Source organism: Nicotiana tabacum, chromosome 24 (genome assembly GCF_000715075.1).
Source record: "Nicotiana tabacum cultivar K326 chromosome 24, ASM71507v2, whole genome shotgun sequence".
Taxonomy (NCBI): Eukaryota; Viridiplantae; Streptophyta; class Magnoliopsida; order Solanales; family Solanaceae; genus Nicotiana; species Nicotiana tabacum.
The window spans coordinates 36,596,199-36,619,754 of NC_134103.1; the positions used below are offsets into that span (position 1 = coordinate 36,596,199).

General features: G+C 37.4%; 1 protein-coding gene across 1 annotated transcript; it reads left to right on the forward strand.

Moving 5' to 3' along the window:
* The first annotated feature begins 1,353 nt into the window (after positions 1 to 1,353).
* LOC107767283 (methyl-CpG-binding domain-containing protein 9-like) lies at positions 1,354 to 22,953 on the forward strand. The gene is made up of 10 exons (XM_016586219.2): positions 1,354 to 2,208; positions 11,843 to 12,476; positions 12,622 to 13,683; positions 13,781 to 14,374; positions 15,811 to 16,101; positions 16,192 to 16,527; positions 16,792 to 16,890; positions 17,529 to 17,963; positions 19,059 to 21,389; positions 22,071 to 22,953. The coding sequence occupies exons 1-10, from the start codon at positions 1,757 to 1,759 to the stop codon at positions 22,410 to 22,412; spliced, it is 6,576 nt and encodes a 2,191-aa protein (XP_016441705.2). The 5' UTR covers positions 1,354 to 1,756; the 3' UTR covers positions 22,413 to 22,953.
* The last annotated feature ends 603 nt before the right edge of the window (positions 22,954 to 23,556 follow it).

A 23,556-nucleotide genomic window follows, 5' to 3' on the forward strand; every position in this document is an offset into this window, starting at 1 on the left:
GACTCAGTAACGTCTTAATGAAATGCCTGCCTTCGATCCCGGGCTCACACTAATGAATAACTGATGAACAAAAGTAAGAACTTTGAATATATAGAAAATAAGAGTATATTGCCTTGATATGCGTGTTACAATGTGTCGTTATGAATAATAATCTTTCCCTTTTATATAGTATGGGAGTTTTACCCTAAGTACAATTCTAAAAAAGGAAAAATCTTCCGTTTCGCCGATCACCGATACGAGTCGAAATTCGTGTCGTGATATTCGGTTAGGCACGAACATCACGACCCTTTGTTAGTCATGCGCAGCTATTTGGTAATGTTCTCCGAAGTCTTCAATTTTCAGGTCGGCCCTCAAGGATATGGCCCTGATATCCCCGAGGGTAGGTGCCTTGCCCGAGCCCTAATACGAGGGGTTGTTCGTTCTGACTCTGATACAATACGATCATGTTCCTGTTCCGATTGGCTCACCGGGAAGACAAGTCATACAACGGGCTCGGTTTTACCCGTATACAATACTTATCCTATTTCATGCGCATAATGTTTTCTATGTTAATGAAAATATAACTTTACAATTTTGAATTCAACTCTTCTTGAACACTTCTTTTGATACAATTTAAAGTAAAAAAATAATTGCAAGTTTTGTTGACTTTTCTTTATTACTATTCTGTCTTTGGTCTTTTTCTTAATTAGAAGTGAATGAAATCCATCCGACCTCATAGTAGGGATTTACCAAATCTGAATACTTGATGTGCGTCATACATGTATGATTTACGTATACGATATATCCTTGTTAGTGTCCATTCATCTCACAAGAGTTTTTCTTACTTCTTATGTTATAGATTTTTATAATATAGTATTCAAAATAAATTCGTAATCTCAAGAAAATATACAAATCAAAAAGAAAAAAAAAATTCTCTTATTAGTGGATTTCATAATAAGATTCCTCATATATAACAACTATCTAAACTCATAAAAAATAAGACCATCCAGCCAAAACATAATAAAAAATTTAAGGGGTTTCAAGTATTACAACCATTAAATATATTAACAATTCAAGGGGTGTACACTAATAAATACTACTTGTTTAGACAAGTAATAATTCAGTTATTTATTTAATATATACATGTAACAATGTGAATATACATTACTAATATTATAATAATTTTTTAACATATTATTTACTATATTTATTGTTATTTTAAAGATGCTGATAATTATATGTTATTAATTATTATTTATTTATGGTATAAAAGTATACTATTAATGTACATAAGTTAAACTCCTCATGTTCAACATATATATTTATAGACGTACCTCATATTTAAGAAATTTGACATTGTAAATTAACTTTCCTAGTACACCTCTCACACCATCTCCACTCCAGCATCTCGTCGACCCCCTTTTCTCCATTCTCGAGAAAAAAGAAAAAAGAAAACCCAAACCCACTCTTTTACTTTCGACTCTCTTTCTCCTTCTCATTCGCCCTTCTTTCTTCGGACAACAAGTACAAAACTCCTCTAATCCCATCTTCCAATTTTGGCCCTTTCTGCCCCTCTCCCAATTTACGTTACAAAAACACACTGTTTTCTTCTTCGATTCCCAAAATCCAGTCGGTGGTCTAAAACCCCATCACCCCCATTTTTTTCTCATATAAAACACACACACACACACACACACACACACACGCATATAATGCTTGTTGATGTCTTTGAAAAATTTCACTCCAAACAAATTTATTTGTACCTGTTCTTCAAAAAATGGATGTGAATAGCAGGGCTTTGCCGTTTCACATCGATCTTAACGAAGCTCCTCTTCCTTCACCTAGGGAAACCGAAAGAGGCCCCTTCTTGGAATATCCTGAACCGGCCCGGGTCAAGAAGGAATCGGTTGAACCGGGTCAAAGAAATGTTGTTCGGGTTTGTTCTTCATGTGAGTTGGGTTCTAGTCGTAGAAGTAGTAGGGACGACCACCAAGAGGAGGAGTGGAAATGCTTTAAGTGTTTGCTAGGTAACAGCAGCGGCGGCGGTGGAGAAAGAGTGAGAGATGGCGGCGGCAGTAGAGGAGGAGGTGGCAGCGGAGTGGGGCTGTTGGATATTAATGCTTCGCCTCCGCGGGAACCGGAGGGGGAACGGGAACGTGTGTTTGTGGACTTAAATGAAGATTTGGTTGTTGCAGGACGAGAAGTGGAGGAGCAAAACCATGGGGCCAAGTATGAATTTTACTTCTTTATTTATCCTTTCTTTTCCGTTTAAAAACGCAAATTACGGGTTTATTTTAGCAATGCATGTTGTATATATACATGAAAGGTTCAAACTTTGTGATTTTGACTTGTGTATCTTGATGTTAGACTGTGATTTTTCTTGTATTTGATTGATACGTTCTTTAGTTCTAAATCTTTGTTAGGTTTCTTAATAGAATAATTGCATACTGTGTGGTGCATTGATAAATAGTGGAGTATTCTTCTTTTTTAAACGATGGTGGTGTTCGGGCCAGCTTGTGTGCACCTCGCCTATTCTATCTGGGGAGAAATCACTTATGGGATTTGATAGTGCAGGAGTAGTCTTTGGACATCCATTCTACGAGCTTCTAAAGGAATTCACTGAAACTGAAATTTGTAATTGAAGTGTGGATCGACGGTTCAATGACTTGAAAGTCTTTACTTTCTGTTGATTCTTCTATATTTTTAACTGGAATTTTAGAAAGTATGAACAAGGCAAAGATTTATATTAAGATCTAATGACCACATTAGAATTCAAACTCTTTTTGGTTCCAAAAGTTAAGTTCTTGTAGCTTTCTTAGCTAGGTTTTCATTGGTTTGTCTTATGAGTCTTATAGAAACAGGGAATAAGATTCCTCTTGATGATTCCCTGTCGATGTCCCTACTATATGTTTTTTTTTGTTGATAAAAAGTCCCTACCATATGTAAATTGTCATATGTTTTAATTATTCGAGGGTGTCACCTTGACCAAAAAACATGAAGAGGGAAACCAATTACTTGACTGCCAATGTATTGACTTCTTCCGTACTAAATGCAAGATATATGCCTATCGGAGCTTTGATATCAGACCAATTCACTGTGCCTTCAACTTAAGTTAGAAGATCCCTGATGGTGCCTCACATTTTTTAGACACCATCGTAGTCCCTTCGTCCTATTTTGTATAGTGTTATTTGACTGAATTAGGAGTTTAAGATGTTAATTTGGCTTAATATTATATATTAGTGGTAGCGGAGTAAAATATGAAAGCATTGTTGGAAAGTTGGTTTGATAAAGTAAAAATTATATCTAAGTTTTAAATTTCAGTATTTACATGAATCTGAATTGTTGATAATTATGGAACTTTTATAGAGTGATATTATTAATAGAATGGTGCAAATGTTTTGGGACGTCTAGAATGGAGCCGTGGAAATTTGGATATTTAGTCCCAAAATGTATTTTTTCTTTTCTCTCTCGCTTCCTAACTATTTAAGGGTCTCCCTACCTACATGTATGAGGTATCTTTCAGGTACTTGCAAAGGTAGTCAGAAAGCTAGATAAAAACAAGAGAAATTTCTTTTGGATGACAATGTTATTAAATGTCATCGCCTCATGATGCAAAGCGAGGGGTTATCGCTGTATTGGGGAAGCCATGCGCTTTAGAAATGTGTGCGCTTCAAACAACGTGGTGCAAAGTGATCCTGACATGAATCCTTATGAAAAAAGTGATCATGTCGTGAAGCAGTCTAGTCCTTGATTCTCAACTTTGAGGAGTTGGGATTAACATCAATGCTATTTTATATTAGATGCTAACCAGAGTTATTTTAGTTGCACTTTTATCATTATATTGCTAAATTCATGTGTTTGGTAGTTTTTAATTTTCCGTAGCTTGTGTATTTCACTTTAACGAAACGTGCGCTTCGTTTCTCACTTTTCGCTTTCAGCTTGATAGACCTTGTCTCTTCTTTGCGTTAAACTTTTAAAATCAATTGTTGGATGGTAATAACGAAAGAAATCATACCACTTGGAAGAATGAGATATAGTAGTGTTAAGCACGAAGGACGATGAGGAACGTGGAACTTCTTTTTGGGATAAGTAATCGAGGATTTCAAACTTGACCCCGAAAGCTTGCTTATTAAATGGTTATGGAGGTACAACAGAGAGGAAGAGATGATTTGTGAAGAAGTTAATTAATTAAAGTATGGTGAATAAGTCCTTGTTGTACCAGAAAGTTAATACTTCCTATTTACCCTTAATGGCATGCTTTTATAGCCACAAAAATCTCATGGTCTGTTTTACACCACGAGTTCCAAACATCTTTCTCTGTGCTAACTTCTAAGTCAAAACCGTCCATAAAATGCGACAGAGGGAGTAGCTCACATGGGGTAGGGATCAGGGAACGTATTAGAAATATATGACATGTATTTTTTCATTATCGTGCATTTTGATGTTGTGGATGGAAGGACAGTTAAGTTGGTGGCATAATTCCTGGCTAGGCCATACCTCCTACAGAGCAAGTTATTAGGTTTACTTTGAACATCATGGAGGCGACCACTGCTCAGTGTAGTTCAGAAATGGGTGGGACTGGGTGGGACTAATATTTTAGAAGGAATTGATTGTTTGTTTGACTGGGAAATTGAGATGCTGGCCTCTTTGAATTCAGAAGTTAGTTCAGGTGGATTTTGTCGATGAATCATTGTCATAGATCGCACATTGTACTGGCGGATTCTCAGTGCAGTCATGCTATAGAAAATCTAGATTGGGGAACCGGCGATGTCCGACAATGGCCTTAGAAAATGATTTGGTGAGCCAAAGCTTGAGAAGGTTGCATGTTTTTGTTGGGTGTTGGCTCTTATGCATGTCTTACTCAAAACAATGCAGAAAAGGTGAATGTAGATGTAGATCTGTAGAAGATGCTTTTTCTGTGCAGAAGAAATTGAGAAAAATAGCAAGCACCTTTTTTTGCATTGTCCTAGACAATTGTGGAACAATATCAAATATGTTTTGGGCTGCGATGGGTAATGCGCCAATGACTATGCAGGAATATTTTTGCTGCCTGTATAGGATGTAGAAAATAACTGAGGAAATTATGAGAACAGTCCCTGGTTCTGTGTGCTAGCTGGCATGGATGGGAGGAACCATAGAGAGTTGTTGCATGTAAGCAATAGACCATGAAGGTCAAGATATAAGATTTCATATATTGTCAAAGGGAAGAAAGAACATGAGATCTATATTTTGTTCCAAGTATAGATTAGTAATTTAGCAACTAACCATGAAGGTCAAGGTAGAAGATTTTACACATTGTCTAAGGGAAAAAACCTATTAGATCTATATTATGTTTCAAGTATGGATTAGTAGTTTAGCATCTGGGGTGCAACATAGTGATCTATGATGTTGGAATGAAGACTACGGAAGACCAGGGTTCAAAACTAAAACTAACATGATTTCCCCCCCATTGTCTAAGGATTAAAGGGTAGGGTTACTTGATTCCTACACGGGCTGTACTTGTGGGAGGATGTCGGTACCCGGTTGAATAGTCGTGGTGGCATAGGCTGGCCCAAACCTCACAGTGGTTAAAAAAGTATGGTTAGTAGTTTAATCTATTCGTTGACTACTTATCCAAGATAAATTTAGTCTATGTGTTCTCTATTTATAAGAGGTAAATATATTTGTATCTATCACCCCAAAAAGATGAAAAATGAAAAAAGAAAAGAAAAGAAAAGAGGTCTCCTATTTGTCACATGAAAATTATTATTTGTTAGCTTTTGGTTCAACTCATATTGATCAAAATAAAAATGATTCATTAGTTTGGACAGCCAGCAAAGAACACGATTCATTAGTTTGGACAGCCAGCAAAGCTAGGAAATTCTTAGCCAATAATTATTACAACCTGTTAATGAAGAGAACAAATCATTAGGAAACAGATTGGCCTTGGAAAGTGATTTGGAGAAACAAAGCTGCTATTAAAGTTGCATATTTTGGATGGACTGCTGCTTGAGAAGCTTGCCTCAAACGCAGTCTTCAGAGGAGATGTTTTTCACTGTGTAATAGGTGCTATCTGTGTGAGGAAGAGATGGAGACTGTGAACCACCTTCTATTGCACTGCAGTTTTGCTAGACAGTGTTGGGAATTATTCTTCCGTATATGTGGGATCTCATAGATCATGCCTCAAAGTGTTAAGGCTTTATTGTAGTGTTAGCAACAGCAAAGAACACAAAGCATTGAAGCAGATTTAGAGAACCATTCCCTTGTGTATCTTCTGGACTATCTGGCTAGACAGGAATAGAGCTTGTTTTGATGGGCAGAGAGATTAGATTGTTAGAGTTAAAAGAAAATGCTTGCATAATTTGTTTCTTTGGTGTAGTAGTCTAATTGATAATATTGATCACTACCTGGACTTTCTGGAGCAGTTAGAAAAATGTTGTAACTAACTGCATGGATATTCCCAGTGGTGTTTTGTTACTTTTTGGTACCATCTTGGTACTAAAATAATGAACCTTTACCTTATCAAAAAAGAAGTTATTTGTTAGCTTTTGGTAGCATCTCAAAATATTCTTATTTGGATAAATATGGAGTGGCTCATCTCGGATGACTTTTTTTGTTTACTTCTAGGACCTATCCTTGACCATGTTTGCTTTGGTACTTTAGTGAAGGTGATTCTGGTCGTTCTTCTTCTGGATAGGTGATTCTGGTAGTTCTTCTTATGGACAGGTTTTCTTTGTCCATTCTTGTTGCTGCTTCGAGCAAGAAGGTCATGCCTTCAATGGAGAAAAACGACCTTAACTGCGTCTTTGAGCTTTATCTTTGATCATATATTGATGATCTGGATATCTTTATTAGCCTTCAGGACTATACAAAGTTGTTGGGTTGTCTAGATACCTTCCGTTCACTTGGTAGTAATTTGAATTATCTCAATTTCACTCAATGGGAATCTCCATCTTCCATTTACATGAAAATTCCTACTGTATCTTCTCCTCTTATTCCTATTCCTTTTTTGTTAATTAACTTTATTTGGTCGAGAATTAAAAATCTAAGATGATGGATGATATTGTCCCTTTTTCATTGATGTCTGAAAAATCATATGGATAATATTTTAGCTTCGGATTGTTGATCATTTGATCCATTTGCAACTAGTTATTTTTATCTTCAGCCATGAAAGCCAAAATGTAAGTAAGCTTCGCAAGTAATTAAGCTTGGATTCAGGAAAAGCATCTTTTATTTAAAGATTCTGGCCATGCGTACACACTAACCTCCCCAGACCCACACGTATGGGATTAAGCTGGGTTTTTTGTTGTTGTATTCTGGACATGGTAGCACAAAAGTTCCATTCCCTTATTTACTAGAGAGAATTCCATTTGCTTAGGCTTAGTTACATTTCTTCTTTGGAGGAGATTGTTTTGGATGGGCGCTCTTTTTCTCATCCATGAATTTGTCCACTAAGCAAGTTATTTATTAGAAGTATCGTAGGTGCCTTGGGAACTGGAAAAAGATAAAAGGAGAGAAATGAGAATAGCTGGTTTCTTTATTTCCCATGTGAAACTACTACATTTGCGTCCGGTGTAAACCAATTGCCCATTGTTTCTGGAGTGGTTCAACTACACACCTTTTCTGCACATATGGTTTATCTCAAAGAGGTTGTATTTTTTCGGTTTATTGGTATTGGAATGCTGGAAACATCTTTCACTGGAAGTGGTCCGATAATATTATATGCCACTACATAGCTTGGTTCTCTTTGCGCGCACAATTCAGCTATGGAATAATTTCGTGAGGAGAAACTTCGAGAAGAGAAATGAAGTTTATAATCTACCTCTGCGCCTGCTTAATTGATCTTATCACTAGTTAAATAGGGTTAAATCATCCAAAATTTGAATCACTAGTAGACCATCAACACAGAGACACAATATATTCTACGGATCTTTTATCAGTACATGGACAATTATATAGTTTAACGGGCTTTCCAGCTTTGATCGTTGCAGAGAGTGTTGCAAAGGTGAAGTTACTGCCCTTCATTTTCAAACAAAAAGGTGAAGTTACTGCCCTAGGCTGAGGATCCAGGAAATGCAAATTTTGGATGCGCATATTGATTATGGCTGGCTGATGAGAATCAACTGGCATATTGATTATGGCTGGCTGATGAGAATCAACTGGTTTAGGGTTGAGTTGAATAGGTTCATAATAGGGATGCAAATTAAAAGGAAATAAGCTACTTCAATTTTCTTTTAAGATAGGTTAGCAACATGTATATACTCCCTACATTCTTAACATCCATTCCTTTTTTGTGCTGTCCAAAATTTTGTCCACCTTTTAAAAGATAAAACTTTTCTTTTGACACTCATCAATGCTTGCTCGAAACTCATGGAAAAAATGGTATCTCCTTTTATACTATAGGACATGCATGTATCAAAAGTATCTTTGTCTCCACTTTTAATTCATTTCTATTTAAATCTAATAAATGATGTTATTACCTAACGCCGAGATTAAGGGAATAGCAAATTGGATCGATTTGAACATATAAATGTCTTGATTTTATGAAGGGGCTGCAATATTTTCTCTTCCTAATTCTGTTTTTCTTATAGGTCACAGAAATACATTAATGAGACACCATCGTGGTGTCCAGCCCATTTACTAAGTTATACAATGGGGTTGCAAAAGAAAGGCAGCGCCTTGCCGCCTTTTTTTTTTTTTTTCCCTAAGAAAAAGAATTCTTTCTTTCCCATCTCCTTTGCAAAATAGCAATGAACTTACTCTGACTAATATAGACGAGGGAGCAATCATGCATTTGAGCATCTTGCAAATCATAATGCAGATCTTATAGATTTATCTACTTATTCTGCTTGACATAACATTTAGTTGTGAAATAACTGTGTTAGCTTATTTCTTTAAATCTAGTGTTCTGTAAAATGAAAGTTATGCTTACAAATCCTTTAGCAGTAATTTATTTTAATCTCAATGTGTTCGGTATAATACGGCTATATATGTAATATTCCTTGACGGTTTTCAACAAGGTTTGAGGGTGTTATTCTTTCGTTATGATTGTGTACAAGCTGTTATACAGAAATTTGACTCATTCTGCTGTTGTCTTCTTTGCTATTTTGCCATAAATCATATTAACTCTTGCTGTATAAGGTATTCTATTTATTGTCATTGTGCAATGCTAATGATTGAACCATGCGAACTTTATTGTTGGTGGTTCAAATTCTTAAGGCAAAGTCACATTTCACCTAGGACAGATTGGACTCTGCTACAACCCTTTCAAAGACAACTTTGCTTATGAAAAATTGTTGATCAAAAAGAATTTGCTCATGAAAGAATGGATATAAAACATTTGTGTAGCCGATTAAGAAAAAGATATAAAACATTTCAGTAACATGAGACATAGAATCTGAGACTCATGCTCTATGCCATACTTATCAAGAAAACGAGCAAGCTGTGTTTCCAGGTTTGGTATTTTAAATCGTTGTCTTACCTTCTTTTTCTGGGGGTGGGGGGTTGGAATTTTTACAGACTTCAATATTTATCATTTTATCTATGTTTCAAAAATACGAAGTTGATGTCTAATATTTACTAAGTTATTCTGTTCTTTCTTTTCCTTTGCCTCGAAGGGTTAAAGGGCACCAGAATGAATCTATATACTTGAGCTTTATTTATTTCCATGTGTTCCTTTCGAGAGAAAAGTGAGCTCTAATGTTGAATGAGGACTAGGCGTATCCATGTGGCAATGAGGACAAAAGCATGCTTTTATCAGTGAATCTGTCCTATATAAAGTACATGGAGTTTTTACTTGTTTTGCTTGCTTGTTGGCTTAAGGCAATTGGCACATAAAAGTGCCTCTACTGAAACACGAGTAAAAGGAATTAACATTTTATTTCCTTTTTGAAGAAGAAAATTACTTGTATTGCTTGATTCCTTACACTTTCTTCCATTAAAAGCGGAACACAGACTTAGAAGTCCTATTAATTGGTAACTTACATTTATCAAAAACAGAAAAGGAAAAAAGAAAAAGAATAGTATATGGTAATAGTATATCTTACTATAAATGATATCGTTCTTGAAGGCTTTTCCTTAAATTTCTAACAGACAAGGTGCACAGTTGTGCTTTGGTTTAAGAAATTGTAGCTTAATCTGTTATACGTGGGTTGCTTAACTTATGCAGTTCCATATCTTTTAATTTCTTTCCATTTTTTGATAATCGAGAGTTCCCCGAGGACAAGTGGTGCACGTTTCGAAACTCGGTGCATAATGAGCCTGCCTTCTACTTCTCCACTTATATACTGGGCTTTTGTCTGCAACTCGGTTTGAACCCATAACGAGTGCCTAATCAACGCATCACTCGCTATGATCTTACCATAATGTCGCACCTAAGATTTGAACCTGGGACCCAGAGCAATTTTATAACTATTTTGTTTGTGCATACTGTAGGGTAAGCAAGCAGTAGATGCTATACCTTCTCTTGTACTCTTTTCTTTTATCTCCTCAATAGATTCTTTTGTCTTGCCTAGAGCTCATTGACATTCTCTCCCCTAGCATTTTTCTATTTGGTTGATTGAGTTACATTTGTGGAGAGCGATATCGTTCTATAGCTCCTTTAGTTATGTGTATAATCCCGTATGCAAGGTTTTTCCCTTTTTGTAAAATGGTAAGTTAATATACTTTTCAAATAAGCTTTTTGTGGCTGATTGCAAAAAACCTGTACTTTTCTTCAAAATTTAGTTCTTTAGGTAGTGAAAATTGTAATCTCTTCTTATTCTTACATGTGATTGAGTGGGTCATTACTACTTGGCTTTGAAATTGTTCGATGCTTTTAATTTTGATATGTATTTCTATGACCTTCAGATCAGAAACCTTTACGAAGTTATACCTTATATAGGTTGTACCTAAAGGTGTGGCTTAGGCGTCAATCAAGTGGGTTAAAACCATGAGACATCAGGGGTTTAAAGAGTCAAAAGTGCTGGGCAATTTCTTGCCATCTGCCTAAGCCCTAAGCATACTAGCTCGGACACCACTGTTATAAAACAAAGTTATACCTTATATAGGTAGTGGTGGAGTTGGTGAAAGTACGAGTCAATGACCAATATGCTTGCAGATTGATCTAGACTCATCCTTTGTACATGCACATAATGCACCTTTCTTCCATATGCATACCACCTTTATTATCATGTTTAATTGAAATTCTTTCTATTTGTTGGAGAGTAACTCTTTGTTATGGTATCAATTGAATTCCTTCTTCTGCTTTTGGATGTGCGAAAATAGTATTTACTTCCATTTGCTTATAGATGTAAAGTTTTTGTCAGATATTCTTTTTGGATGGTTTCAGTAACTTTGGAGAATTACTAAATGTGAGATTGATCTAATTAAAAGAACATGGAACAAAATAAAGGTTCCTCAGTATGTTATTGTACAATAATCCACGTCATTAACATTTCCCAGATTTGCTGTATGGAGGCACAAGCAGGTCCATTCTTTTATTCTTACTACCAAGAGGTTCAGCTGTGTTTTAGAGAATATTGATTTTTTCTGCACGGATATTTTTGGCAAACCATGAAGAAGTAAATGTCTTCCTTGACGCTACTCCTTCTGTCTTCTTTTTTTATTTATCATGTAAATGTACTCCTGTCTTCTTTCTCCAACTTTAATGACTTGGCTGCATAAAGTAACATTTAAATTCTGTTTGCATTAGTCTTCCTATCTTAAATCTAGTTGGATTGGTAATGTATTTGGATATTTAAGTGCGATTTTCTTTCATAATATCGAAATGCGGTAGAGCAGGTTTATCTAATGCTTTGAATTCAATTTTTTTTTCCTGGGCGTGCTGCTTTAGGAGTAACTGGGACATTTTAATTGATATTATGAATATTGTTGGTGTTCACAGAGTTCAAGCTATGAAAAGTTCCTTTTCTACTGGCCATTCCTTCAATGCCCCAACAAGCTCTTTTTTGGTATATAGGGAGAATGTATTTAATTTTCAGAAGACTTCTCTTACAGGGGATATTCATAAGTCACAAATAGAGGACGCAGTACTCCATAGACCTCATTCTGACCAAATAAACCTAAGCATGACTGATCCAGTATTGATGTATGATTCAAGGTATCGGGCATGTCATTTTACTGCAAAGAACTGTGTTCCCCAAAGTGCGAGTCAAGTTTATCTTCAAGGCCTTAGAGAATATATTGCTGGGATGGGAGGTTCTTTAGGTGATGGTTGGCATGTGGAGTTTAAGTATTGCGACAAAAGATGCAAGACATATGCAGTATATGTTGGACCAGACGGAAGTCCCTTTGAGTTGCTTGATGATGTTGCTCGACATTTGGGGTTGGATCACTCCATGGAGGTTGAGAATGGAGGTAATGGATTTACTTTTGTTCATGAGGGATTATCAAATATCCCAAGGAGTAAAGAAGCTTCAGGTTCTGCTAAAGCTCGCAAGAGTGGACAGAGTCGAAGTTCTCCTGGGAGCAGCTTCTTCCGTAATGGTAGCTCTATCTTCAAGTGTATATATCCAAGTGTATGTTCATCCTATTACTTATTTGGTTTATACTGCCCTGCTAGTTTTTGTAATTCTAATCTCCTTATTGTTGGAAGAATCAGTTAGTTTGTTCTGTCTTAAGTACTTGGCAGTCTTACTGACTAACATTTGACTGTTCTTTCAGGATGTCTTTCCAGTTCAGTTTCAGGACTTCTTTCTTATTTCAGCTGGAAATATTGACCCCCGACCATCATATCACAGCACTAGCGAGATATGGCCTGTGGGTTACATATCTAGCTGGCACGATAGAATTACAGGATCTTTTTTTGTTTGTGAGGTTGCAGATGGAGGTGATCCTGGCCCAGTTTTCAAGGTCAGGAGGTACCCATGCACCCTGCAGTCTATCCCAATTGGTTCGACGGTCCTTTTAACATCTAAAGGGGATTCACATATTGGTGAAGATAATGTGGAAAATTGTAATTCAGCAACTTCTAGGCTTGTTGATGAGGAGAGTATTTCTATCCAGGTGATGCTGGAAGAATGCAGCCCACCAGATCTGAATAATGACACTCATGCTGCTGAGAATCTGCAGAGGGTGAATTCATTACCTGGAAACTTCGGAAATATATGTCCTGGTATTATTGGTCAAGGGGATAGTGTAGGGGAATTTCTTGTGGAAGGGAGATCATCATCATCTGTGTGGGAAATGGTTTCCCAGACTCTTCTGCATGCATACATTGATGCTTATAAGCAAAAAGGTGTAATTCAATTCTGCTGTAGTCATGATGTATATAAAATGGATGAAAAAGAGCCGAGTGAAATTGGTTCATTATCCAAGTTCTCTTACTTAGGTGGTCCCTTCAATTTCCCAAGACTAGCGCAGAGCAACTTTGAGTTTAAAATTGCTTGTGAGATGTTGATGAAGTGGTTAGAGCAAGACAGATTTGGACTAGAGGCAGACTTTGTGCAAGAAATTATTGAACAGCTTCCTGGTGTGTGTTCTTGCTCAAATTATAGAATTGTTACTAAAAGAAAGCACAACACAACTCTGCAGACAGTCGGAAGTGGGTTCCTGCAGGCTAAAAGAAAGAATCACATGCAGGATGAGACGGAAGCTGTTGAATCTTTCAGAATTTCTGGAACACGCAAAAAGCATCTGGAAGACTCTGACATCAGAGGTCCCTGTCCTTCAGGAAAGCCATTTAGCGCAAAGATTCCAAATTTTTTGATAGGTGACGCGCTCCAGGTATTTTGAGACTTTCGAGTTTGTTGTCTACAAAGGAATTGGATATTCCATATACTTACTATCTTTTTATTGTTTTTTCAAAATCAAATGTGTTTAGGTTTGGGAATTCTTGTTGAGGTTTTCAGAGGTCTTGGGGCTGGAAGCTCCATTTTCATTTGAAGAAATTGAGGAGGAATTAGTTAGTCCATGGATAGACAAAACAAGTTCAATGGAAATGCCTGGATTTGAGATCCAAGATGTCAGAGAGATCACCTTATTAAGAGGTGAAATGGACTCTCTGTCTGGTAGATTGGGTTTTCATCAATATAGCCGATTTACTGGTCTTCTTTTGGCAAAACTTCATGGTCTACTGCTCAAAGCTCTTGTCACCGAGCTGCTCTCAAAAGTTGCTGTCTATGTAGATCCGAATTTCGGTGCAGGAGGATTCAAATCTAAAAGAGGCAGGAAAAAAGATGCTGACAATTTAGCTAGTCTTAAGAAAACTAGACTTGATATGCTTCCCATTAATGAAATTACATGGCCTGAAATTGCTCGGAGGTACATGTTAGCGTTGTTATCCATGGAAGTTAACCTTGAGTCTGCAGAAATTGCTTGCCGAGAGAGTGGGAAGGTTTTCCATTGCTTACAAGGTGATGGTGGGATACTTTGCGGCTCTCTTACGGGAGTTGCTGCATTAGAGGCGGATGCAATGGTAAGATCGATTCATGTGCTGTTTGTTATAGCACATGGTTCCTCTCTTGATTTGATGAGCTAAAGTTTTTGTCAACTGAAATTTAAATAAGAACTTTTTGCTGTTTTTTTCCTTGTTTTCATGTCATCAAAGTAGTTTATCTTCCATCACAATTCTTGATGATGCTATGGCATGTGTTGCCAAAACCTCTAATTGATTTCACATGATACGATTAAGGCCCGTATTTTGGACTTATCAGAATCTCAAGATGTAATTAATTTTTAAGAAATGCAAATGAACTATTTTGTGAGGCAAAATCTAACATAAGTCAGTCTTTAAAAGTGTTTAGGGTGTCGGTTTTCTTACTTGTGAAGGACACCAAGTAATTAACTTTTCAAAAATAAAAAAACATCTTAACTTGGAAAACTTAATGCGAAATACTACTAACCACCAGTTTAGAATTACAAAATATTTCAAGTTATTAAAAAGCTTGGTCAAAGAAGAATCTGTTTGACTCACTAAACAGTAACCAAGTTCCCCCCCAAAAAAGGTGGAAGTAGTAGTTGATTATGGTGCATTAAGAACATGCAAGTATGTCAGAAACATCTACCATTTCATGTGCATTGCTATTACATGTTTAACAAGTTAATAACAAATATAAGCTCATTCTGTGAAGTAGATACTTGTTATATGGTGCAATCTCTGACGTGATGTAGTAACCGTAATATATGAGAATATGTCTCTTTTAAGCCGCAATGCTAAAGTTTATGCCTGTCGCATGTAGGCTGTAGCATTCTCATTCTCTATACTGAAAGTATTGTCTATGATAGTTTATTGAAGTGTGCTTATCAAACAAAAATTGATAGTTGATTGAAGTGTTGGGGAAAATCACCCACATACAAGGTGCATACAGAAAATATAGTCTTACAGAAAAAAAAAGACGTGGGAAAACGTGATTCTCCGGAAAGAGCATCCAATCATCAATATCAGTTATCATATTTGTTCCAAAGTGTATGGGAAACAGTAGTGTGCCAATAATATCCTCTACAAATGTTTGTTTTTCGGTTGTGATCTGTAACTTGAACTGTTGCATACTATTGATTTATAAATCTTTTAGTAAGTGTTGTTAATACATATATCCTTTAGTTGAGATTATTCTGTTGGTACTTTAATCCATATGGAAAAACTCTAAAGAGGAGATCTCTCAAAAGTTATTTCTGCAGTCTTGAGGGTTTACTACAGTCAACTTAATAGTTTAAGCTTCTTGCCAATGTTAAATTGATGCGTTTGTTCTTGTCATACCTGCTTTGTGTTTCATACCCTACTTGAAGAGTGCCTTTGTTGTGTCCATTTTCGAGCCCATTTGGCTGTGCTGTCTCTTCTTTACTAAATACACTTGCTTCTCCTGTTATCTGAGGTCTGTCAAAATTAAGATATTCTGAAGTGCGTGATTTCAGCTTCTTGCAGAGGCTACAAAGAAAATATTTGGATCACTTAAGAGTGGTAGCATTTTTGTTGCCATTGATGAGAAAGAGTCTGATGCCAAAGGAGTTGGTGCTGATGATGGAGTCCCAGAGTGGGCAAAGGCGCTGGAGCCAGTAAGGAAGCTACCTACAAATGTCGGGGCTCGAATTAGAAAATGTATCAATGAGGCTTTGGAAAAAGATCCACCTGAATGGGCAAGAAAAATATTGGTGCACTCTATCAGTAAGGAAGTTTACAAGGGAAATGCATCAGGGCCAACCAAGGTGCTGCATGATGAATATCTTGAATATATACTGAATGTGTCAGCTTTGTTAAACGACTTATTTTTTTAAATCAATATTAACTGAATGCAGAGAGCAGTAATTTCTGTCCTGGCTGATGTTAACCGCGAAAATACTTCGCCCAAACCTGAGAAGGAAGAAAAGGTAAAGAGTGCTAGCTCTGTGTCTGATATCATTATGAAACAATGCCGGATTATACTACGGCGAGCTGTTAAAGAAGATAAAGATAAAGTCTTCTGCAATCTTTTGGGGAGAACAGTTCTGAACCCTAATGATAATGACGATGAGGGGCTTCTTGGGCATCCGGCAATGGTATCTCGGCCTTTAGACTTCAGGACCATTGATCTAAAGTTGGCTGCTGGATCCTATGGGGGATCACATGAATCTTTCATCGATGATGTGCGGGAGGTAATGCTTTTAACATATATGTGTGGTCTCAATGATGCGTTAAGGAGAATATGAAGATCCAATTCTGGTTTCTCAAATAAGATTTTAGTTGCAGTTTGAAATTTTGTGTAATTGTTGGCATCCATGTTCTTTGATGTCTGGGATTTGCTGGATCATTTTACTTAGAAAGATGCATGATTAGCCCAAGTGTTTCTGCAGATTTTCGTTCAATCCTTTTCGTTTTCCTTCAATATTTCAAAATTGCTTATTCTTTGTTTCTTTTAGGTTTGGCATAATATACGGACTGCATACTGCAATAAGTCCAATTTGCTTGAGTTAGCCGGATCCTTATTGCAGAAATTCGAGGAAGATTATGAAAATGAGGTTTGTTGGTCTTCTAGCCTTTCCTTAGGCTTGTGTTATCCTATTATTTTAAGCCACAGTAAGGAATCGCTTTGCATTTAAACTTTTTTATAATGTTTGTTCCCTTTTAGATAAGCATGATGTTTGTTCCCATTAAGATAAGTAGCGAAATGATACTGCCTGAAGGTAATTCAAATCTTTAGTTTAGGAAAGGAGTCCGCTCCAAGAGTTAATCTTCTTTTATCATAAAAATCTGATGCAGTTTGAAAGTGTCGTGGTAGTTCAGTTCGAAAGGAAAGGCAGTTGAGGCAGTCCCCGATATGTTAAGATCCTCTCGCTAGTCTTCTTTATATCCTAGCATGAATGATTAATGCTTCTTGAGATAGCCGCAAAAGATGAGCCATATGGTACTAGAGTTGGTCCATTTGCTTTTTCCGCGCTTTGATTCAAAAACCTATAGAATATGATATTGTTTTTGGGGATATTTGATTTTGAAAGTTATCCAATGCAGTGCAGTTTTTTTATAACCTATTATTTTGGTTGAGCAGTTGAGCCTTGCTCCATTGAGTGTGTGATTCAACTTCTTCTTTGGTTATACTAGTAGTCGTGTTGTCATTCTTGTTGTTTAACTAAGCTTTGGCTTGCTCATTTCTCCCCAGGTTCTTCCCTTAATCCAGAAAATTGAGTGTTCAAATGACGGTAGTTTAAGCAGTGAAGATGCAAAAGTGAGAGATGAACTCCTCGCTCATGTGAATGAGAGCTTACTTCCTAAAGCTCCTTGGGAGGAAGGACTCTGCAAAGTATGTGGCATGGATAAAGATGATGTCAATGTTCTTCTTTGTGATGGTTGTGATTCGGAGTACCATACATATTGCTTAGATCCTCCACTTATTAAAGTTCCTGATGGGGAGTGGTATTGCCCATCTTGTGAAACGAAGGAATCACAGTCCCGGAATGCTTCAGGTTTTCAGATTCTTCGTCAATGCGTTAAAAGGAGGTTGCACAGGAAACTAACTCACAAGTTTATGGAGGAACTTTCTCAATTATCGAGAACCATGGAGTTGAAGGAATATTGGGAGCTTTCACTGGAGGATGTACGTTCTTCTACTTTCTTCTGTATTTATATGTTGACATCATAATGTTAGTTTTATCTTACCCTGTTTGCAGTTGGAAGATGTATGAAATAATATTATTGCTTGATCCTTGAAAGGATTAGCATTTGTCTCACATGTCTTCCTTTTTGTTTCTGAAACGTCTTCCAAATTTAATTGACCCGTAGATTATATTGGTAGTAGTAGAAGAATTTCTTAAAGTAATTATTGGAGTTTGTCTCAAAATGTATTCGACCGTTGACATGTCACTCGTTAAATTTGTATAACATGAGAAAATGCATGGAATTGTTAAACAAGTGCTGAAGGATTTGTAGATATCTGAAATTCATGTGTCATAAACAATTGTATGGGTTTGTCTACATAAGTCCAGTTTGCACTGGAACTTGTGCACATTTTACTTGCTTGCACTGTTTCTTGGCATGCTGATAGAAGGCTTCAACCTAAATGATGTCTCCACCACAAAGCAAGTTAAGCTAATTTGTGCAAAGAGGTGATGGTGTCCATTTGAGAAGTCGTAAGTGTAAGATCTGCGGAGTAAAAAATTTTTGTCGCATAATGACCACCGAATAATACTTCGGACAACTTTAAAGGCCTCCCTCAAACAATTTTAGGAACATTTTTCCACTGCTATTCCTGTATGCTCAAAGCTTCTCCATTTAATCTTGCTGGCACTCGTGCATTCAGCTTTTGGGTTTTGGCGGAAGGAAGGGCTACTAAATAAATGATTTCCCTTGCAGTCTTCATTTTCAATGTAAGTAACACCATATGCATGCTTGTCCTTCGCCACTCCTGTTTTGTTCCCAGTTGCTTTAGGTTCTTCCCTAGCCTCTTCTGATCTCTGCTTAGACCACTGAGCTTTGTACGTACATACATGTTTAATGTTCAATTTTCATTTGATGAATTTATGTGCAAATGCTAGTCTTCTAATTTATCTGTGTGATGAGAATTCTGCCTCATGCATGAATATTTTGTTAAATTCTAGGATTGCGTACTAAGCCTAACAACGAAGTAGTACATGAATTATGTGCAGCTTTTCCTAACCTAATTTGACATGTACAATTTTTCTCAATGATGCAGAGAATTTTCCTTCTTAAATTCTTGTGTGATGAGGTGCTGAATTCAGCCATTCTTCGTGATCACATTGACCAAAGCGCCTCTCTGTCGGCTGAGTTGCAGCAGAAACTGCGTAGCCTCGGTGCTGAACTGAACCTTCTAAAATGCAGGCAGGAAATTTTGACTGCAAGCCTTGCAAAACTGAGTAGTAATGCTCGGAACAGTGGAGACACAGGATCAGACGCATTAGCGTCTCTACGGTCCAATGACTGTAAACTGAAGGTGCAGGAGCCTGACAGTGGCAGCCATAACTCGTCCATCTCTGGTGGTTGCAAACAGCTGGATAGTGGCACTCAACAAAATGAGTGTAATGATTACAGCAAACAACCCTGCTTGTACGGTTCAAAAAGTATTCAGGACAAAACTTGTGCAAGTGGCAGCAATCAAATTAGAAACTCTCCTGATTCGATCAACCATTTACATCAACAGCAGTCTGTGAAGGAGAATACTGGGTCTAAGAATACTTCATCCCATGCAAAATGTGGTGCCACTGAAGCTAGTTTGCAAAATGACTTGTTCATATCTAACCCCCAACAAGAAAATGACCAAATTCCTGGCAATTGTTTGGAGTCGGCTCAAAATAGTTCAAACGGCCTGGTGCCGTCTGCTGCTCACTTTGTGTCTGGCAATACTTTGTCAGGCTCCATCAGCAACCATATGGTTGAGCACACACCTACTACAAAATATAGCCGTCAGTGTTCCATACAAGCTGACCCAAATTTGGCCCAAGCGTACCTTCTTGAGATATCCGCTCTGAAGAATGAGATTCGTGCTTTGGAGGACTCAATTGCTGCCAAAGAATTAGAACTTCAGGAGGTTTCTGTTAGGAAGAAATACATGGGACAGGATTCTGAGGGCAGACTCTACTGGACTTTTGGCAGGTCTAGTTCTTCACAGTTAGTAGCTAATGCAAGTACAAGTACCCAGCCAGAGTCCTCTCGACATTTGTGGTCTTATGGTGTAGAAAGTTCAAGACAAAGTGGTATTTTAGATTCATCTGCTCCTTGGGAGAATATGGGCGTGCCTAATCTTGGTCAGTGGACATCTTATCAATCTGATGCTGAGATTGAAAAACTTCTTCGATGGCTAAGAGATAATGATGTGAGAGAAAGAGAATTGAAAGAGTATATTTTGCAGTGGCGGAGCAATAGAACCAAGGAATCCAGCTATTCGGAAAGTCATATGCATAACAAGGTAAGAGAGAGCACTTCTGTGCCCTCTGAAGATTCTGGTTCCTGTTTCAATTCTGATTCTCTCGTCAGCAGAGCCGTTGCTGCAATTAAATTGAAAATTAGTGGTTGTTTAGCAGAGGAGGAAATGGATATCTGTAAGGATATGGGTGTCAAAGTGAGAGTCTCCTGTGATGGTGGATTGTACAGGTGCGAGTGTCTAGAACCATTATGGCCGTCTAGACCTCATTGTCTCTCATGCCACCAAACGTTTTCCACTGCTGAAGAACGCCTGAAGCATGCAAATGACAAGTGCAGGATTGGTTCAACCATTCAGGGTAGGGGGGAAACAAATGAACGACCCACCAAGCGGAAAAGAATAGCAAAAAATGAAACGCTGCAGGATGATTCTTTGAGCAATATTGATGTTTCTCAAGCTTTCAAGAGCAAGAAGCTTGGTAATGATGAAGCATCTAGGAGGGACAAGCATGTTAATGCACCGGCTCCTGCTGAGAATCAAACCAAACAAGATTGTCCATTTAAGTTTGAGGAGATCAAAGGACAGTTCATCACTCAGAGGTCACTGAAGGAGCTGGTAAAGGACATAGGACTCATTGGATGTAATGGTACACCATCATTTGTTCCATGTGCATCCCTATATCTCAGTGATCCTGCCCTTGGATTGATCTCCCAAAGGGAAGATCAGGTATGTGCAGGATATTCTGCAGATTTGCTGTCTTCAGAGCAGGAATCACAAAATGGAGCCAATATTTCTCGCACTAATAACTTAAATATCTCAGACAATCCAAATTGTACTAGAAATGGCTTAGCTGAGGTGGGACCAATGTCCGAGAGACTAAATTCTGCAACCAAGAGGGGGGGAGATCAGTTTTCTTTTACAAAGGATAAAATATTTGATTTTGGGGCTAATAAGTACTTTGTTATTCCGGAATTCTCTCTACATCCTTTAGTAGGTCGGGCTTCTGAAATTTTACAGTGTCTTAAAATCAACTTGCTTGACATGGATGCGGCTTTACCTGTAGAAGCTTTGAGAGTGTCAAGGTCACAATCAGAGAGAAGACGTGCATGGCGTGCTTTTGTGAAATCTGCAGCTACAATTTATGAGGTAAATGTTTCACTCTTTCTACTGAAATTAGATTGTACGATAAGATTGAGTATGTGCGTATTCTTTTTCTTTGAAGGATGCTCTTGTGCTCTAAAATGCTTTCTCAGACTTGTGAGCCTTTTGAAAGTTATGTTCAGCTGTGCTAGTTCATGAGGTCATAATTCTGCAATCTGTGTGCATATACAGTTTATTTATCTTATATTTTGCAGTTCAACTCCCTCCCAACTGCCTTTCTTAGGCTTTCTGAGCATTAAGTCTATGCGTTCCTACATAGACCCCCTGGACTTTGGTTCCATTCAATTGCAAAGGTAATACAGCATGGGATGTGGGGTAGGCATATGTCACTAGTTTGGATTCTCTGTATTTAAAAGAAATGGATAGAGAGGGAGCATTACAAACCGTATTTCGAAGCTGGAAGCAGAAGATTTCTTGATTATCAAAGAAGAAGAAGAAGAAGAAGAAGAAGAAGAAGAAGAAGAAGAAAAGTTGTGTTCCTAGATATAAACAGAATATATTTCTTGTGCTAAATCACATAATAATTTCTTTGTTAGATAAACCTCTCAGCGAATTTCTCTGTTTTCTTCTTTTTGGTTCCAAAAATCTCATTCAGGGAATTTCTCTGTTTTCTTCTTTTTGGTCCCAAAAATCTCATACTTAAGATTGCTCATTTATGTCCTTCAGATGGTCCAAGCCACAATAATTCTAGAGGACGCCATCAAAACTGAGTATTTGAGAAATGAATGGTGGTATTGGTCATCACCTTCAGCTGCAGCAAGAATCTCCACACTCTCAGGCCTCGCTCTCCGCATGCATGTCTTGGACTCTGCTGTTTTGTACGAGAAACTTTCATGTCAAGATGCTTCAGAGACAGATTGCAAAGAAGAAAGAGAACCTCCTCATAATTCTGTCCCCACAAACACAGGCAGCCCTTCAAGGCAAAAGCTGCTCGACTCAGAGCCTGCTGAGACTTCGAGACCCAAGGGCACCAGGACAAGCAAGAGGAGAAAAGATTCAGGTGGGTAAAACTGGAAACAGGCTTCAGGTTTGCAGGAAATGAAGCAGAACATTGTGATCTGCAGTTTTACCAAGGAATTCACTGTACCCTTATCTATACCAGCCAGGCCAATGCCTGTACAGCAGTTGAAACGATTTAAGCAGAAAGGACTTGCATAAGGGGTGTAGCAATTCTATCCAAAAATGCGGGAGCAGCTGTACACTAACTCTATCTATTGTTTGGCAACTCGAAAGATGCTGTTTTGCTCTTGATTTGGGAGACCAAATTCTTGCTTTGAAGGAGGAACAGAGACTTCTTTTGACACACAGCCTCTCTCCTCGTATACATGTACAAGGCCTTTATGCTGATAAAATTGTGCATTTGGGCATTATCATACTCTTGAGATACAGATTGGGGGGAGGGGGTGTTAAACAGTTCCACCTGATGTACATAGAAAAGCAAGTTTGAGCAGTTGTTAGTCCATTTTGTAAATAAGCTTTTTATATAGACAAGTGATGTTGTTCATCAGATACCTTCCTGATAAATGAAAAGGCAACAAGTCTTCTGATATCATACTATCATATATCTCGACTTAGCAAAAAGAGAGGAAGTTTTTTGGAAGTGTTATTCTGCAAATGGATAAGTGCTGCTTCTTAATTTCCCCCTGTGTGTTTTACTTTTCGAAGGTCCAATTTGATTTCATTTTAGGTAACTGTCTTCTACAGTAATGTTAAGTGATTTAGAAACAAATAGACGGGTATATATATAACGTATCATTATCATTCTAATGTATTATAGCAAAGGAAAATTCCTTTGGGCCACACCACTTTTGGCCACAATGACTCAAATGGGGTTATTAAAGTAAAATCATATCCAAATTAGGGTTTATGGACAAACTTTATATCGAAAATGCCCTTACCACTAGGTTTGAATTTCTCTCCATGATTCTCTCTCACCCAATTAATGCTTGTCTTCCCAATGGAAAATATCAAGCATGCAAACCCTCTTTCCCATAAACCTTTTTTTTTTAAAATCTTTTTATGTATTTTTTTCATCCTTTTTTTGTAGTATACACGTATATATTTTGAATATATTCATCTATATATATATAAATTTTTTTTTTAGAGAAAATACTTCTTTTTAGAAAAGAGAGTTATAATACTTCTTAATTTT